Source organism: Pyrus communis, chromosome 1 (genome assembly GCF_963583255.1).
Source record: "Pyrus communis chromosome 1, drPyrComm1.1, whole genome shotgun sequence".
In the NCBI taxonomy this organism is placed as follows: domain Eukaryota; kingdom Viridiplantae; phylum Streptophyta; class Magnoliopsida; order Rosales; family Rosaceae; genus Pyrus; species Pyrus communis.
In genome coordinates, this window is record NC_084803.1 from 384,223 (window position 1) to 402,170 (window position 17,948).

At 38.4% G+C, this 17,948-nt stretch overlaps 3 protein-coding genes and 2 pseudogenes across 3 annotated transcripts; 4 read left to right on the plus strand and 1 right to left on the minus strand.

Moving 5' to 3' along the window:
• The first annotated feature begins 2,593 nt into the window (after positions 1-2,593).
• Positions 2,594-4,267, plus strand: LOC137731050 (uncharacterized). The gene is made up of 4 exons (XM_068470110.1): positions 2,594-2,952; positions 3,237-3,339; positions 3,669-3,830; positions 3,921-4,267. Exons 1-4 carry the CDS (start codon positions 2,681-2,683, stop codon positions 4,089-4,091), a joined length of 708 nt encoding a protein of 235 aa, XP_068326211.1. The 5' UTR covers positions 2,594-2,680; the 3' UTR covers positions 4,092-4,267.
• A 1,078-nt stretch (positions 4,268-5,345) lies between these two features.
• LOC137731032 (uncharacterized) lies at positions 5,346-8,005 on the plus strand. Its single transcript, XM_068470088.1, has 8 exons — positions 5,346-5,511; positions 5,896-5,976; positions 6,076-6,164; positions 6,295-6,369; positions 6,777-6,838; positions 6,940-7,002; positions 7,303-7,491; positions 7,648-8,005. Exons 1-8 carry the CDS (start codon positions 5,389-5,391, stop codon positions 7,725-7,727), a joined length of 762 nt encoding a protein of 253 aa, XP_068326189.1. The 5' UTR covers positions 5,346-5,388; the 3' UTR covers positions 7,728-8,005.
• An 810-nt stretch (positions 8,006-8,815) lies between these two features.
• LOC137719704 (probable 26S proteasome non-ATPase regulatory subunit 3) lies at positions 8,816-11,120 on the plus strand (annotated as a pseudogene).
• A 2,051-nt stretch (positions 11,121-13,171) lies between these two features.
• On the plus strand, positions 13,172-14,416 carry LOC137731041 (expansin-A11-like). Its single transcript, XM_068470100.1, has 3 exons — positions 13,172-13,310; positions 13,489-13,810; positions 14,107-14,416. The coding sequence occupies exons 1-3, from the start codon at positions 13,172-13,174 to the stop codon at positions 14,414-14,416; spliced, it is 771 nt and encodes a 256-aa protein (XP_068326201.1).
• A 1,049-nt stretch (positions 14,417-15,465) lies between these two features.
• Positions 15,466-16,913, minus strand: LOC137742675 (UPF0496 protein At1g20180-like; annotated as a pseudogene).
• Positions 16,914-17,948: the final 1,035 nt, after the last annotated feature.

A 17,948-nucleotide genomic window follows, 5' to 3' on the forward strand; every position in this document is an offset into this window, starting at 1 on the left:
TTAAGAAACAAACGAAAATATTGCAGAGAACAAGCAAAAGCTAGCTGTGCTTTTGTTTTCACCGAGGGTTGGTGATTAGCTGTCCATTAATGCTAATCAGTCTTGATTAGCATTGGAATCCATTGGCATTCATGGTAGCTATCACTTTTGATTCGAAACATCAACCATTTTTGCTACTGTATTTTCAAAAAATTTGTTATTAGCAAATAGTTTATTATTATTGTTTCGGGTCGAAATTATTATTTTCTGAGTTGTATTGATATCGTTGCAATCTCCATGTATGATCAACTATTTCTTGCAAGCGCGACGAGCAGTAATTTGAACTCTACAGAAGGTAATTGGAACTTAAGGCCCCGTTTGGTGGGCTAGATGTGATAGGTTATGATCAATTAAAGTTGATTTGAGTCCAATCTTTTGTTTGTTGTGTCAAAATATAAAATAAACATGATTGGACACGATTGATTATGAATTCATAATAGAATTGTAGTTTCTTCTTTTTAATAACGGAGTGAGGATCTTGGCCGGATCCTCTTTGTAAGGATCTTAGGTGTATTCAATTGGGATTTTAAGGGATTTTAATTCTTTTAATGAATTCAGGAGTATTCAATTAGGATTTTAAGTGATTCTTTGAAATTCAATGTGTATTCAATCATGATTTTAAGGTAATTTATTAAAATCCTTATAAATCTGAGTGTATTCAATTAGAATTTTTAAAAAGTTTATACTATTCCAGGTATATTAAATTTGAATTTAAAGAATTTGAAAAAGTTGAGGAATTAGAGGGATTGGAGAGATTTTGTAATGTATTTTAATCATCCACAAATCTCACATCTCTCCATGAGATTTCAAAGGAATTGAATCAAAATTTTACATGAAATCTCTATAAATCAATTAAATTTCATAAAAATTCGTGAATTTATAAATTGATTAAAATCTCTCAAATACTCAATTGAATACTACATCTGTTCATCGTACATTGTGCAGTCAGAAATCATTGTAATTTTTTTATATTTCAAATTGAATATATACAGTATTTGACGAAAACTGGCCGTACGATGCACGATGCACGATGAACGGATGTGATTGGAGGACCCCCAAGATCTTCACAAAGAGGATCTAGTGATGATCCTCTGTCTTATTAATGAGGTTGAGATCCTAATATGTGGCCGAAGAGAGACATAGATCAAGAGAGATTTGTTGCTAGTTATCCACTATACAAATCTCGAAATTTAAACTTATCTAACAGTTATACTGAAGGTGGTGACACCATCGTCACTTGAGGATGGTAAGCAAAAACATTCCAGCATAGTATTGGAGAGGCAAGGTGTGTGATTCTATAATGGAGTCGCTGGCAAGTCGGTGATGGTTCCAAAACTAAGGGACGGGGTGATAATTGGCTGTCCAGGAAAAACTTCTTTAAGGGTATTATGTTAATAAAGCAGCGAATGCAGCGACACATCAACTGGCGCACTTTGTTTATTGTCATCACAAAAACTGTGTGTGGTTTCAAAAACCTCCAAATATCATTTCAGACCTCTATCTAGATAATGGTTAAACTTTATATTATGATGTGGAATGCTCTTTCCTTTTGTCCCAGTTGAAACCTCTGACAAACTTTATTGAGATCTCAATAAAACACCCCTTACGAATTGTCCTATATCATCGATGAATATGATCCTTCTCTTAAAACAAAAAAAAGAAAAGAAAATCAAACTCAATTTTCCGGTATGGCCCTAAGAAAAGAATATGTTTCTCTTCGTATCTCTTTTAAGTCAGCGTGGGCCCTCGTGGGCCTTGGCACACTCCGCAATTTACTAAAAAGGCCCACAGGGAATTTGAAACCTTATTCTATTGTTTGCCTGTTGGGGGATTGAGGAGAGAATAGACCCATGAAACATGGACCAAATTCTTAGCTCGAATCATAAATAATTGGAGTACACCAACAAACATTCCTGAATTTGATGCCTTGCAACTTACCTCTAGTTGTCCACCATGCCACATAACTCCTCACAATGATAATCCTATAATTGCAAATTATCATAGGTTTCTTATTTTTTTTCTTGACAATTCTAATATGATCGTTCAACCAAAATTTTGGTTCGGTTAGTATGAGCAACGACGTGCAAACATATGTTGATGTAGATTAGGCTAATTGATTTCTCCTTCCTAAAAATTAAAGTTACAGTATCACACTTTTGAACGGAGAAAAAATTATTTCAGCATATGATTCCTCTGCTCACTCTTCTTTATTTCTGCCTCATAAGTCTATTTTAATTTATTAACTAAATGTGAGAAATAAACAAACGTTGGGAAAAATAGAAGGGAGTGGGGCAAATAACATCCCCATAAAATGATTAAGCGTGTAGACACTTGGGCCGTCGAATATATTTCCTTGACATTATTCGTGTAGACAATTGGGCTGCCTGATTCTGGTAGGAGGCCCAAATTTTAACCAAATCAATTGGGATGTTTTACCAACCAATTTAGCCGAAAGCCCGGGAAGATACAAAATTGGTTTTTTTTCCCTTTTAATCTCTTTTCTTTTTCCTTCCAAAATCCATGGAAAATACATGCGCCACAGGCGGCTATATATGTAGTTTTTGTCTTGGTGCGGTTCAGGTGATTTACCCAACTCCACTCGAAGAAAGGGAGAGAGGCAAAGGAGGAAAAAAAAAAAAAAATGGCGGAAGCAAAGCACAGAATCCTTAAACTCCAAACAGGTTTAACGTTGTTGTTCGTTCTTGTTTTGAACGGATGCGCGCAGAGCTTGCCACCTTCGAAATACGATGGGTTTTGGTACGGACATCACCGAGTTGACTTGGATTCGATTCTGATCGAAGCCTTCTTCGACCCGGTCTGCCCAGACAGCAGGGACTCCTGGGCGCCCCTCAAACAAGCCGTCGAGTACTACGCCCCTCGCGTCTCGGTGGTGATTCACCTGTTACCCTTACCGTAAGTACACAGATTCCTCTCTGTCCCCCCCTCTATCTCCGCCTATATGTTTGCCAGAAATTGGATAAGCAGGAATTCTACTGTAGTATTTGAGAAATCGATTGCATGTTGTGAATTTGAAGTCAGAAGATTATGGATGAGGAACAATCAAAGTGATTAAATTAAAGAAAATTAAACTGACAAATAAACCAGGCTTAATTTTGCAAAATTCAGACTTTGAGGCGACCTTTACCCTGCGTGGTAAGTATGAAATTACTCAAAAAATATTGTTTCTGAAACTGCAGTTACCACGACAATGCTTTCGTTGGTTCTCGGGCTCTGCACATCGTAAATCAGCTGAAAAAATCTGCCACATTCCGGTTGTTGGAGTGGTTCTTCAAGAATCAGGTTAAGATCACTTGACTAGTTTTTATTTTGGGTGCTGATGCTGATGCTCTACTTACTTTTTCATTTGATACTACTGGTCTATCAGCAATCTGCATTATATAGATTCAATTTCTTGACTTGCTCTCGGGAATTCACTTATTCGATCCATTACTCAGCTGCTAGGCTGAATCGCTGGATTTCGGGCTCATATTTCTCAGATGAAAGCTATTATTTTCTGTCTTTTTTATACAAAGAGTTGGTTGCTGCCTGTAGTTTGTTAGCCGAGATATCTGTGTGTTGTTGGCATTGAAGTTTCTTTTGATCTGAACTTGTTTCAAAAAATTAAACAGGAGAGGTATTACAATGCTCAAACTAGCAACATTTCCAGGGCTGCTGTTGTAAATGATATAGTGAACTCTGCCACACAAGTGATTGGGAACTCCTATCATAGCGCCCTTGAATCCGGCTTCAATGACCGGAAAACGGACCTCAAAACAAGGGTTTCATTCAAGGTACCCTAGTATGTCATTTCTTTGTTACACATGTGCTTCAAATTACTCGTATAATCATTTTTTTCATGTCGAATGTCTTTCATCCTGCAGTATAGCACTTCAAGAGGGGTGTATGGAACGCCTACTTTCTTTGTCAATGGATTTGTACTGCCAGATTCTGGATCCACTCTAGATCTTAATGGGTGGAAAAAAGTCATCGATCCATTAGTTGTCGGTAACGGGGTGCCAAAGAGCCAAGAAAATATGCACTTCTTCTTGTGAAGGATTGATTGAGCTATATGCTTGATGTGCTTGATCTGCTTCAGTGCTTGGTTGGTTGAAGAATAAACTCTACAAAGCTGGTTCCAGTGTATATATTTATTTGTGAATTGTTGTCATGGAATTAATGATTTGTAACCATTGTGAAAAATGGATCCACTCTGCTCAAGACTTTTGCACCTCTTGTGACATAGTATTTGCAATTTACCTTGCTTGGGAGGGGTATTTTTTTTTTCTTTAATTTTAATTTTAATTATTAATTAATTATTTATTTTTTTCAATTAACTTTGAGAAAAGCACGTAACCAATTGGTTGCGGTATTTGAACGCAAAAAAAAAAAAAAAAAAAAAAAAAAGGTCTTGCGGCATTTGGTGTTCACTTGGTTTTTTTCTATTTTTTTTTTTTTTTTTTTTTTTTTTTGGAAAAGGGACCAGTTGGTGAATTTGACACAGTAGTTCACGAATTGGACATATGAAAGAGGTTGCTTTTTTTTTTTTTTTTTTTTTTAACATACGATATTATCTACATTAAAGTGGTGGAATAGACTAAGCTTCACCATGGACTCGCAATGTAGTTCAACATCTCCTTTGGCAAGAATTCAACTTAAGACTCTCACTTATAAATGGAGGAATACCACTGAACCGTAAACTAAATGATAATACGAAAGAGTTTAAAACCAAATTAAAAGTTCAAAGGGGCAGAGCACGGCAATGTCAACCGTGTTTTTATTCATTGAAATTGCAAGAGTAAGAGGCCCAGTGTCGTATGGGCCGGCCAGCCTACTTAGCCCTAGGGGCTGTCTCGGGCCCAGGACTATTTCAATAAGTAGTCAGACGGGCCAAATTGTTGATTTTGGGAGGGGAAGTGGTAACTGATTGGAGACAGAGACGGGGGGAGGAAGTAAAGGTGGTGGTTAGGGTAGTTTCGTGAGGAGTATATAAGCCAAGAGATCCTCACCGTGTGAATTAGGGCGTAAAAGAAAAACGAAGCCGTAGAAGAGGGCTCTTTTTTGTGTGGAGCGCACTTATCCTTTTTTGAACCACCACCACCGGTACGTTCCCTTTCCTTCTCTCTCCTCTCAATTTTGGATGTTCCGCCTTGTTTGGTTTCCGAGTAAAACTTTTTTCCCGATAATTTTTTTTGATTTTGTTGTTTGTGTTGAGCTTTGCTTTTGGGACCTGGTTTTGTTTTGTTTGTCCTGGAATTTTTATAGCGTGATGGTTTAATTTTATTCATTTTTTTGTTTTTGTATTTTGGAGATGGTTAATTTTGTGTTTTGAAAAAAATTAGGGCGTAAGAGATGGATCGGTACCAGAGAGTGGAGAAGCCGAGAGTGGAGACGCCAATCGATGAGAACGAGATTAGGATTACCAGTCAGGGCAGGATGCGCAACTACATCACCTACGCCTTGACTCTGCTTCAGGTCTCTCTCTCCTCTTTTTGTTTGTCGATATTTTTTCTGTTTAATTTCCTCATTCGGATGTATCGAATTGAAAAAAAATTTGAATAGAATGAAATTGTGTTGTGGATTATGATGAAACAAATTCAAACCTTGTGTATTTCTCTGCTGCTGTTGATTTTCTATACATATGCAATTGTTTGGTAATATATAATGCTTGTGCAAGTTGAGATTGCTTAGTGACCGAATTATTAAAGATTGAATTGAGATTTTGGATTTAATTTACGTTATGTTAGTCGGGTTTGCTTTTCTGAAGGACTTAGGATTTGATTTAGGTTATGTTAGTCCTCTAATAAATGATACAATACCTTAGATTTTCCTTTATCCGTTTGTGTTGCATCCCTTCAGGAAAAAGGATCGGACGAAATTGTGTTCAAGGCTATGGGAAGAGCCATCAACAAGACTGTAACGATTGTGGAGTTAATCAAGGTTATATCTCTTGTTCCGAATCGTTTAATGTTGGTTTTGAGATGTTTGTTTCGGTTGGTGGATTAGGCTGATGATATATTTTTTATACTGTTGCTTCAGAGAAGAATTGTTGGTCTTCACCAGAACACTACAATTGGATCTACAGACATAACTGATATCTACGAACCCCTTGAGGAAGGCCTTGATACGTAAGACTCGTTAAACCTTTTTTGAACAACTCTGAATGGTTGCAGTACCTCATGAGGAGGGGTACTTTTGTTTTTGGCCCTGTCTCTTATTGGTGATTTTATACCTCGTGTTGTCCTGTTTTTGTCACAGTTTGGAGACAACAAGGCATGTGTCGATGATTGTGATAACACTGTCTAAGAAGGAAATAAATCAATCCTCCATTGGGTGAGTAGTAGTTACCTTTTTCTTATTTGCAATAGAACCCGAGGTTGTAGAGTTGTGTCGCAAGTAGAATCACTACCTGACAATAACGGGCTATATGGAACCATATTACTCAAAAGATTGGAGGTTCTAGTATAAATCTTGTTATTTATAAATCGTGTAGCTACTATAAGTATACTCAGTTTACATTGGTTATTAACATTATGGATTGCTGATTCACACATTAAGATCTGTTGTATAGTTTGAGCTTGTGCGAGAACTTCTATTTACAAAATAGGGTAACAAATTATCACTGTATAGTTTCTTGCTTTCATGCAGGATATGAAATTCTTTTTACTAATTATGTTCTGTTGGTCCTTTTCCGTTCCTTAAGAGGTATATTAACATTTGTGAACCACTGCTACCATCAGGTATCAGCCACCTTTACCTGCTGAGCTTGTGAAGGCATCAACAGAGATTGATTATGAAGGAGGTACTACCATTTTACTACCACATTCATTTAATTAGCAATTGTCTTCCTTTTCCCCCCATTGTATTACTGTACATTTTCTTGAACATTACTGTTTTCTGCAGAGGGCACACCAAATGGTCGTGGCCGTGGCCGTGGACGTGGCAGAGGAAGGGGAAGGTTTAGAGGTAGCCTGTTAAAATGTTTCTACACTTTTACGTACCTTTTTCTATAAATTCTCCTATTAATTCTGCTGGCACTATAATTGTTTCCTTTGCCAATTTCAACCTGTGTCCCGTATACAGATACGTTGTAAAATGTTTGAGTAATTGTGACTCAAGAATGTTGTGATGGTTTTTTGTGACGTGATTGGTGTACAGTATTATAGCCTGAATAGGAACTGGTTTTGGATTTCAAACAGGCTATTGAAGTGTTTTAATGGTTAAATTGTTTTGAAAAGGTAATAATTAATATGTTAATAATTGCAGGGAATGGTTTTGTCTCAACTGAATATGATGATGGAGGCTACGACCGCAGTCAGGGTAACTTTAGGGGTAGGGGCCGTGGGAGAGGACGTGGTGTGCGAGGCCGTGGAAGAGGAGGGTACAATGGTCCCCAGTTTGATGCTCAGCAAGATGGAGGATACTATGAAGAAGCACCTGCTCAAGGTGGCCGCGGTATGTAAAACTCCTTTTTCCCCTTGCATATATAGCCATACGAGAGTAGTGTGTGGGTTCCCGGATTCTTTTGCTTGATTGACTTGCATAGGCAGCTGTGATGTAGCCAACTGAAATTGTTTACACATTGCTTCTCAATACAATATTGGTGTGCAGGTCGTGGCCGTGGGAGGGGAGGATATCGTGGAAGGGGACGTGGCTATAGGTCAAATGGGCCGATCCAGGCAGCTGCTTGAGGTGCGATATGAGCGTCGTTGGAACATCATACAAAAAATGGCCAGTGTCTAATAATGGGCGCCTTATCTTATCAAATATCTATGTTTACAAGTTTCCGTTTTCCTATGTCGTTTATTATTACCCCTGGTATGGCAGACTTATTATTAACTGTAAGGTATGATCCCTGTAGATTTAGTTTAGAGTTCCATGAGGGAATCCCTCTGTTTTGTCGTGTAGATTAGGTGAGATGTTTGAACAGTTGTAATTTTCCATCTGGATTGATAAGCGTATTCTTTTATTTTTGTTGCCAAAATTTTTGGTGTCAACGGAGGAGTCGTCTCCCCTCCCCATCTCCTTCATTTTTGGGCTTTGCGAGAGCGGCATAATGTACTTTTGTGGTTCTTTTAAGATGACGACTAATTTTTTAACTGCGAAAATATGTTGGGTGCCGGTATGGTTACCAGGGTATCCAAGCAGCACTTTGAGGGATTTAATTCGAGTGCCTCCACACGATAGGCCATTGAAGAGTAACAACGACAAGTAATTTGAGTTAAGAAGTTCTTCGTATAAAATTAATGACTCTAGAGATATGGTAATATGGAGAAGACAAAATTGTTTCAAGCACTTACAGAACCAAAAGTACCTCTTGTTTCAAAGAGAGGATGACGGGTTATTCACATTTCATTTACATATAATATTTTCGTTTAGTTTGGTGCTTAGTTATGGACCTATTGTTGACATGTGTGACTTAGTTTGATATTCCTATCTTAGTAATTTTTTTTTGGCAAACAATAGTGTTAGTAGGTTAAATTGTTAGTTGCTATGAAGAGGGAAATCGGTTAATATCGAACTTGCACTAGGGTGCATAAACATAATTGTTTTTCGTTACAATGATAAAGCCACATTTACCTGTCTTAATAACAGAGTAGCATAAAAAAAATATGGAGTTTAATTCGGTTAAGAATTGTTTTCTAAAAAGTAATACAAGTGCTTGTATGTGGAAAGCTTTTTTATTATCCCTATTTTGTTTCTTAAATTTGATATTGGTGAATATTTTGGTTCCTCTCAATTGAAGACTGAAATATGACTTGAAGAGAAAGAAAACCCGTACAAGAAGGGTAACACTGGCACTGCCGCCTGCAACCAAGAAAAGCAGCTGGTGCAAAAATTCTGGTTGGTGGGTGTTTTTGAAGAACAAGGACGATGAATACTCAAGACGTGCAGATGAAGGACGACGAATCCCAGTCCCAACCCCAACCTCAACCCTCTTTCCATTCCGATTCAGCTTCCACTTTGCGGCGTAAGCTTCAAAATCTCTGTCTCACATTTGTTCCAACTTCTAGGGATTTCGTTTCCTCCTCAATTACATATCTGATTCTGAAATATGGGCTTTATCTCCACCAAAGAGGTCCGCAGAATAGCCCGCGCCGTCCGCCTCACGGTTGCGCCGCCGCAAGCTCACTGCCGCCGTGCTCTCTGCATTTCTCGATTTCGCTCTTCTTCCCGGTTCCGAAGCACTCTCACATTTGTCTGCCTACCTTAAGGTGTTTGAACAATCGAACAATGTTCACTTTTACTTTAATTTCGGTCAATGTACGTGTATAATGATAAGCATGACATGGAAGTTGACAATGATGCTGCAGCTTCTGCTGTTCCAGCTCCGGCAAAGCACGCATTGCCGGAGCTCGAAATCTACTGTTGCTTATGATACTTTTTCTGATTGATCAGAAAAGATACGATGAGGTTGATTCGATCACTCTGCTCTTCTTTTTTGTTTGATAATTTAATTTCTCCATTCGCTGTTGAGTTGTCCCAATTTTGATTACTTCATGTCCGTCATTCTTTTAGGCGAAAGCTTGTTCCTCAGCTAGTCTCGAATTAAAAGTTTCAATAGAAGAACAGTCGATGTTCTAGCATCCAGATTGTACGTTTATTACTCGTATTGCTATGAGCTTACCGGAAATCTTGCTGATATTCGTGGGTAAGCTGTTAATCGATCCAATATGTCTCTTTTGATTGCAACCTTTAAGTTTAACAGCTCTCTCTCTCTATCTTTCTGTCTCTCTCTCTCTCTCTCTCTCACTCTATATGTTTTCATGCATGCTTGCACACATTTAAACACATGAAGGGAACCCTGAGGGGATTGGTATCTGAGTCGGATTGTAGTATCTGCCCTAATTTCATTGCATCTGTTTTTCAGCAATCTCCTTGCGTTGCATCGCATTGCCACATTGCGTCATGATTAGTTGGGTCAGGTGAGTGTCCAATGGGATTACAGTTTGTTTTGTATTTAGGACTTTAGAACTTAAAACTTTATGGGTAAGGCTACGCAGGAAACACTTCTCAACCTGTTACTTCGAAACTATCTCCATTATAACCTGTATGACCAGGCAGAGAAGCTAAGGTCGAAGGCACCACGATTTGAAGCACATTCAAACCAACAGGTACAGAAAATTCTCTATCCGGATTATACAACGGATCCAGTATTATAAATGTAGTATCTTGGGAATTATCTATTTTTCCCCATTGGATCCCATTAGAACTTTCAACTGCACTTTAAGCTTGGATTTTCCCTGAAACTTTCCCTACATTTCTCATGGTTTGTAAGGTTTACATTTGGTTAGAGTTTTTCAAGACTCAACATTTGGGTCCTACATGTCACCAGCTTTCTGGTGATATGTTCCCGATGGTGTTCACCACTGTTTATTTTCTGTTTACTTTCACCATTCTGTTACCTGTGTTACCCGTGGACATTGTTTTTGAAGTGTCTAAATTGCAAAGTTCTGAGTCAAATGTTTCATATGCAGTTTTGTCGTTATCTCTTATACCTTGGAAAGATTCGGACAATTCAGTTGGAGTACACAGATGCAAAAGAGTCTCTCTTGCAGGCTGTTCGAATTGGTGATCTAAAACTATTCAGAAATGTTGCAGCAAAGTTTGCTGTCACTTTCAGTACGGACCCAACCGACAATTTAATAGTTAGGCTGCGACATAATGTCATCAGGATGGGATTGCGGAATATCAGCATCTCTTAGTCACGCATCTCGCTTGCTGATGTTGCCAAGAAGTTAAGATTGGTTTCTGAAACCCTATTGTGGATGCTGAAAGCATCGTGGCTAAGGCTATCCGTGTCGGTGCCATTGAGGCCTCGTTGGATCATGCACATGGGTGGATGGTGTCCAAGGAAGCTGGAGACATTTACTCTACTAACGAGCCTCAGCTGCTTTCAACTCCAGGATTGCCTTTTGTCTCAACATGCACAACGAAGCAGTTCGGGCACTGTGGTTTCATCCAAATCCACACAAGGAGAAAGAAAGTGCTGAAAGGAGAGAGGCAACAACAGAGCAAGAGCTTGCCAATCATATTGCAGAGGACGGCGACGACGACGATTTTTAATGCAAACTGTATTACTCTCAAACCTGTAACTGTTATCAGTTGTTATGTTAAATGCTTAATCCTACATTCATAGATCTCAAATTCACCATCTGAAACGTGCTAGCCCCAAATTCCAAATCACAAACTCCGAAATACACAAAGAGCATGTTTAGCGTTTATCACATTACAACTAGTTATTATCCCATACAAGAATTCTATTATGCTCTCAAATATCTTGTACCCCGATGATTTCGATGTCAACTGTTAGCCGTTGTATCTTTGACCAAGAATGTAGCAGTTAAAAACTCTGTTAAATGCAAGTGGCCCTCTACCACTGTAGTGGAGAGGAGTGTTGCTCTTGCATCACGACGTGAGTTTAAATCTCATCTGTTTCTAATCTAATAAATAATCTAACAAATCTATTGTTTGATCAAACCTAAAAAAAACTATAATATAACAAGAGTAGTTTAACCTATACTTAAACAACCATGTATCCCTTTGATTTATGATTGATATGATTTCAAAGTACGAAAATTGTACCACTAGAGCGTCTAGTGTGAATATAGAATTATAGAGTTGATAAGTTCAAACACTGAATTGTGAAATGTACTATCATGTGCAAGAATTGAGCAGTTGACTTTCAATCATTTAAGCACCAACTTAATAACTCCTAACCATCATTTCACTCAAACGACTTTCTGATCTTTCAACTGAACAACTCCCATCGATACACGTCTTTTAATTTCTGAACGTTGGATCGAAATAGTTGAAGAAGAGCAAAGAATATCTATTAATGTATACAACGTTCTTTGCTTTCCGTACAAACTCCTGAGTTTGCGCCACCAAATTTTATGGTTTTTCCTTTTCCGGGTTTTTATTTGTTTTTGGGGACTTCACCCTTATCGTCTAAAAGAATGATAAAAACTCTTATTGTTTACGACTTCATATGATTGTCAAATTCTTATTAAACGATATTGTATGGGGGAGCCCTCTCTAGATCTCGCTAGCGTAGCGGTGCTTAATAAACTATATGACAAGTCGATGGACTCTCTCTGTCGCAAATGCTTGACGGTGCTACATCACATGGCAACTGTCATGAACATATTACTAAAATATAATCATACCAAAAATTATTTTCCAAAATTACACATTCATTTGTTTTCTCTATAAAGAAAATAAAGTGGTTCCATTTGTACTGAGGGGTTCAGAAATTTTATTTGGGATAGGCCAAATACGAAAAAAAAGAAAAGAAAAGAAAGAGAGTTAATAAGTTATTTTTTACAACATATTTGCTTTTATTGGTTGGTGAGTGAATCTTAGCGATAATCGTGCATGAGGGATTGAAGAAGGAAGTTGAGATAGAGAAATTTGAGCGTAGTGAGTAAATTCTCATTAAATGGAGGATATAGTCGATGGTTTCGTGTAGAAAAGGAAAATGCAATTGTCCAGCCTTGCCATACAATGTGTCCGGAATGTCCGCTTCTAGCTGCATATGTGCAAAGGGGGTCATGTGTAATGCACATGAAGAAAGAAGAATGATGCCAATGTATGTATCATATAAGGTCAAGCCTCAAGGAAGTAGCATGTGAAGTAATACGACCCTGACATATATAAATTCCAACCATACAAAAACACATTAAATATTTGCACATTTTATCTTCAAATAGCAACAACCTGCAACTTTGAAGAAGGAAACCCTTAATCAAAGGAACAATTGGATTTCTGCATTTTGGGCTCGTCTGTTGGCCAAGAGCATGTGAAGTGGAGGTGGGAGAGAGAGAAACAGTGAACGTGGGAATAATAATTGACTGAACAAGTCAGACTTTGCAGAGAGAGAGAGAGAGAGAGAGAGAGAGAGAGAGAGAGAGAGAGAGATTATTCAATTCATTATTTAATTAACACACCAAATTAATCATACGCGTTCAATCCGGCTGCAGAGTTCCCATGTGAGGTGCTTGCATGGGGCAATGCATCACTGAGTCGATCTGTTCTCTTATTTATACTTTAAAATGCCCGATTAGTGTATATGCACTCCCAAATACGTACCAATTCCCATCTCTCTCTCCTCGATCTCTCTCTCTAATCAACGATGGCGAAGCTCTTTTTTCCATTAGCAATCTTTCTGGGAGTATACAGTCTCTCGACATATGTCACTGCATTCACAGCATCTGGCTGGACTAAAGGTCATGCCACATTCTATGGAGGCAGTGATGCCTCTGGAACTATGGGTACGTACGTAGCTTTGTTTATTTCTGTCGTTTGATATGCATTCCAAATGCCGAAACAAACAATTGTATGCAAGAAAAAGTATGCAGAAATTGCTTCTTTCTCTAACTTTTTGTTATGATCAACCGAACTCTTGACCTATCCTAATTCTAACGTGTTACGGGGTTTTGTGCACTGCAGGGGGAGCTTGTGGATATGGCAACCTGTATTCCACCAGGTACGGGACTAGGACAGCGGCTTTAAGTACCGCCCTGTTTAACGACGGCGCTTCATGTGGACAATGCTATAAGATCATATGCGACTACAACACAGATTCTAGATGGTGCATAAAAGGAAGGTCCGTGACAATTACTGCAACAAACTTTTGTCCTCCGAATTTTGATCTTCCAAACGACAATGGAGGATGGTGCAACCCACCCCTTCAGCACTTCGATATGGCTCAGCCTGCCTGGGAAAAGATCGGAATTTACCGCGGTGGCATCATCCCGGTCCTGTTCCAAAGGTAACTTTAATTAGTCCGAAAACTGAACTTTAAACCTTGAATTAGTTTGAATTTAGATAATTAATTTCTGATCCGAAGTTGATATGTTATCGATAATGTGTTGATATCATTGTAACTTACATTATGTATCGACATGTTATAAACCATACCAATATAATATCTATGACAAAACCAATCAACGTGTCGACACGTAGATTTTCAGCAACCTCAACGCGTTCATCGTCTCTGCACAAAGAATTTCTGTATTGAACCCTTTGTGTAGTGTAATATATTTATGGGAATTGGATCATGTGCAGGGTACCATGCAAGAAGAAAGGCGGTGTGAGATTCACAATAAATGGGAGGAACTACTTTGAGCTTGTGCTGATCACCAATGTTGGAGGAGCTGGATCTATCAAGTCTGCTTACATTAAAGGATCCCAAACTGGTTGGATGGCAATGTCCATGAATTGGGGAGCAAACTGGCAGTCCAACGCCTACCTCAACGGCCAATCTCTGTCGTTCAGAGTCACCACAACCGACGGCGAAACTCAACTGTTTAACGACATTGCTCCCGCCAACTGGGGATTTGGCCAAACGTTCACCAGCAACGTACAGTTCTCATAATTAAGCTGGTGGTGGTTTAATTAATTCAAGTGGCTGCTTTTACGGTTCTGGGTTAATTAACGGCAGAGGCGTGCTTATATTATTTTTCAAGAGGCAGCCCGCCACATTTTTTGGGTTTATCAAATTAAGTGGTTATATGTTGTCATTTCTGATGCCCAGAAATTAAGCATAGGGCTAGATCCCAAAACAACATCTGTTTGTACCGTTTGAATAAGAAGCGCCGTGAAGAGGCAGCTTCAAACGTGTAGAAATATTTGCCTTTTTACTACAAAAGAAATAATAATAATAATAATAATCTTATATTCTTGACATATGAATTGCTAGTGTAATATTTCAATCTTCTTCGAAATCATAATGCCCTATAATTCATGTTGTACTTCATTAGCATTGGTTATTAAACTGTATGATTTTGGTCTAAAATGTACTTAAGATTGAAGCTTAATGCACATGTACACTTTTACTGTGTAAAAGAAAGTATTTTAGAGATTTTAAATAATTAGGGATTTAATTTATTTGGTTTTATTAGTTGTTGACGGATAATTTCTTTCATCAAAGATATAGATAAAGAGCTTTCGTTAAAATAAGGATAGTGATGTAAAGGTCATCTTTTTACAATATCATTACCCTTACGTACTTTTAAGTAGCAATTACAGATCTAAATAATGAATAATCCTTTAAGCTCAGTCGATCCACGTGAAGAAGAATACTTGGTTGATGAAGCAATTGCATGGATAACTACTTCATGCAATATATCATTGATTATTACTATATATATCTGCATCTTTTTGTTTTTGCGTAACCTCCCATACCATGATGTATGATTACCAACTTAATGACCGATTATGACGTCACCACTTAGCTCCCAATTAGGAGAAAATTTTCATTGTGACGGGAACACAAGTGGTACATCACATGTTTTAATAGAAGTGGTGGAAATTTTTATTTTTTAAGTTATTAACTTTTTAGCACATATATCCCACTAGTTGTATAATGACACATGGTGTACCACGTTGTGCATGTACTGGTCATACTGAAAAATCTCTCCCCAATTAGATCTTTGCCAATATTTCTTGTATCACAAGCCTTCTCGACCTGTTTATGGTGAGCAAGCACAAGTAAATATGTTCTTCAAGCTCCTATAGCTGCTCCACAAAGCTATATATCCTCACTCGCATGAAATTCCCTCACCACCTTCTTAAATATGTCACAGTTTGAAGGTGATCCACCATTATTAGTACTAATTATGTTCCTCACACTGATAACACACATTCCGGCGACAGCTTTCCTGTGCTCCACCTCGTCGTGCAACCGCTTCACCATCCGGCTTATTGTCTCGAAATCGTTGATCAAAATATAAACCCCTTTCGCCGCCACGTCAAGTTGCTGCCCGTCGCTCTCGGGAAACCTAGTCTTCAACCACTCAGCTGCGGAGTCCATTTTTCTCACGCACAAACCCAACGAGCAGACCATGAGCGCTGGCGACACCACGATTCCAATCATGCTGTGGATTGCAAACACAAGCAACGCGATCAAAAGCGCGGTGTGTGACACCACCAGACCGACCCCTCCAACCTTTTTGCATATTCTGTCACGCTTTGAGGCCCTTCGTACCTTTTTGTGCTTTAAAATCAGCCTAAAGAATAACGCCACGTAGCTATCATGAATGTGACGGAACGGCCCAGGGCTGATTATCGACAACGGATTTTTTGCTAGGGCAAATGTGCCAAGCTCGCCGAAAATTTCCAGGCATTGCTCATCATCAGTAATGTCGATATTATCATTATAAAGTAGGTGTACCCTTTGGCTGAGTTTTAATACGAGCTTCTTCGTGTGTCGGTTTTCGGCACGGGTTTGGTAGATGCTACGCAGGAGCACGTCACATATGTGGCAGGCGTCTAAGCTGGCTTCGAATTAGTCGGTGTGGTGGAGATTTAAGCCCTCCTCATCGATGATGTTTTTAAGGGTTTCTTGCCGTGGTTCGAGCAAATATTCGGTGCGGTCCAACAACATATTAGACGGAAGCGACGAGCTAGACGAAGGAAGCCGGCTAGTACTAGTACTAGTGCTCGGCAGCTGTTCGTGAACCCTATCCCACATTTCTACGTACGACTTTGTTCTGAAAACTTCCATGTATTCTTCGTTCACGCTTGACTTGCTGGAGAAGCCATTGCCGCCGACATTGTCTTTTTCTCTTCCTGAAATTAAATTACCAATCAATTAAAGCAATATCTATTGATTCTTCAAAAACAACATATTAATTTTTTTGAAATGTGAAATAATCAACTAGCAATCATAAGTTAAGGAAATTAGCATGCACAGAAATATAGAAATCGGAACTCACTTGGCTTGGAGAACGCAGATCCCAACTTGGTTCGTAGGCTTTTCCTCATTTTCCTCATCTTAGACATGATCATCAAAATAAAACAATATATAAATATATATTTCGATCGATGGAAGATGCAGTTTAAATGAAGCTGCTAACTTGTTCTCTCTTTAAAATCGCAGGAAAGTCGAAGCGGCTTAAAAAGAAAGAAGATATGGAGAAAGTTGGCATATAGATACGCAGAGAGAGAGAGAGAGAGAGAGAGAGAGAGAGATGGGGACGACACCCAGTTGGCAGTTATAGGCTTACAGCACCTACTAGCTTTGTGGCTTTGGTCACATGTCAGAGTCCCTCACACGTTTTGCTCTTTCTCTCTACGTGTAAGGCTTTCAAGCTAAATTATATATATACACACACATATACAAACGATATTATCTACATTAATGTGTGAAATATGAACTTATTCATATAAATACATTTTGTTCTCTTATATGTATTTATTCATCTATCTCGTCAATGAATATCGTACTAAAAACTTTTATATATAGCACTATGAAGAAGGAAAAAAAACCTTTTGATATAATTATTAAAATGTAATGGTTGGTGTGAAAATTGTCCAATAATGATTTGATTAGTTGCTATAATTTACGTGTTTTATTTGAAGATTATGTGTCGTTGTGCCATAAAAGGACAACACTAATAGGTAAGGATCGTTCACAAAAATGTTACTGAATATCGCAATAATGTTGCCATGCAGAAATGTTCAAGCAACACGCATTTGATAAGCACGATCAAATGGATAATTTAGTACTACACGCGCGTGACTAAATGAAGCAACACGCATTTGATGGCTCAAAAGATAAGCATTAGTTTTGTACTCGGATGGGCCTTTGCAATCAAGAATTTCTCCGTTTTGCGTAAGTATGGACCTGCGAGCTCCCCACATTTTCTACATGGAAGCTCAACTGAGCCATCTTTAGCGCCATTCTTAATTACAGACAATCTTAAATGTAAAAATTTGCATTGCATACGCCCTTCATTTTTGTCACTCTCGTTATGTCACATGAAACGAGGGGAGTATGCCTCCTGTGGCAAGTTATTTTCATTTTTGTAATAGTTAAAATATACTAAAACGAAATATTTTGTCCCGTTTACTTATTAACGTATTTCTTTGTCATTTTTATTTTATACATAAAGTAGTGGGGATTG

What these genes read in the sequence shown, in the direction of transcription:
- LOC137731050 (XM_068470110.1), top strand. Translation starts at nt 2,681, where the DNA reads ATGGCGGAAGCAAAGCACAGAATCCTTAAACTCCAAACAGGTTTAACG. An exon ending in ATTCACCTGTTACCCTTACC is followed by an intron (nt 2,953 to 3,236) that starts GTAAGTACACAG and finishes CTGAAACTGCAG; the next exon opens with TTACCACGACAATGCTTTCG. An exon ending in AGTGGTTCTTCAAGAATCAG is followed by an intron (nt 3,340 to 3,668) that starts GTTAAGATCACT and finishes AAAATTAAACAG; the next exon opens with GAGAGGTATTACAATGCTCA.
- LOC137731032 (XM_068470088.1), top strand. Translation starts at nt 5,389, where the DNA reads ATGGATCGGTACCAGAGAGTGGAGAAGCCGAGAGTGGAGACGCCAATC. An exon ending in AGGAAGGGGAAGGTTTAGAG is followed by an intron (nt 7,003 to 7,302) that starts GTAGCCTGTTAA and finishes TAATAATTGCAG; the next exon opens with GGAATGGTTTTGTCTCAACT. An exon ending in ACCTGCTCAAGGTGGCCGCG is followed by an intron (nt 7,492 to 7,647) that starts GTATGTAAAACT and finishes ATTGGTGTGCAG; the next exon opens with GTCGTGGCCGTGGGAGGGGA.
- LOC137731041 (XM_068470100.1), top strand. Translation starts at nt 13,172, where the DNA reads ATGGCGAAGCTCTTTTTTCCATTAGCAATCTTTCTGGGAGTATACAGT. An exon ending in TGATGCCTCTGGAACTATGG is followed by an intron (nt 13,311 to 13,488) that starts GTACGTACGTAG and finishes TGTGCACTGCAG; the next exon opens with GGGGAGCTTGTGGATATGGC. An exon ending in ATCCCGGTCCTGTTCCAAAG is followed by an intron (nt 13,811 to 14,106) that starts GTAACTTTAATT and finishes GATCATGTGCAG; the next exon opens with GGTACCATGCAAGAAGAAAG.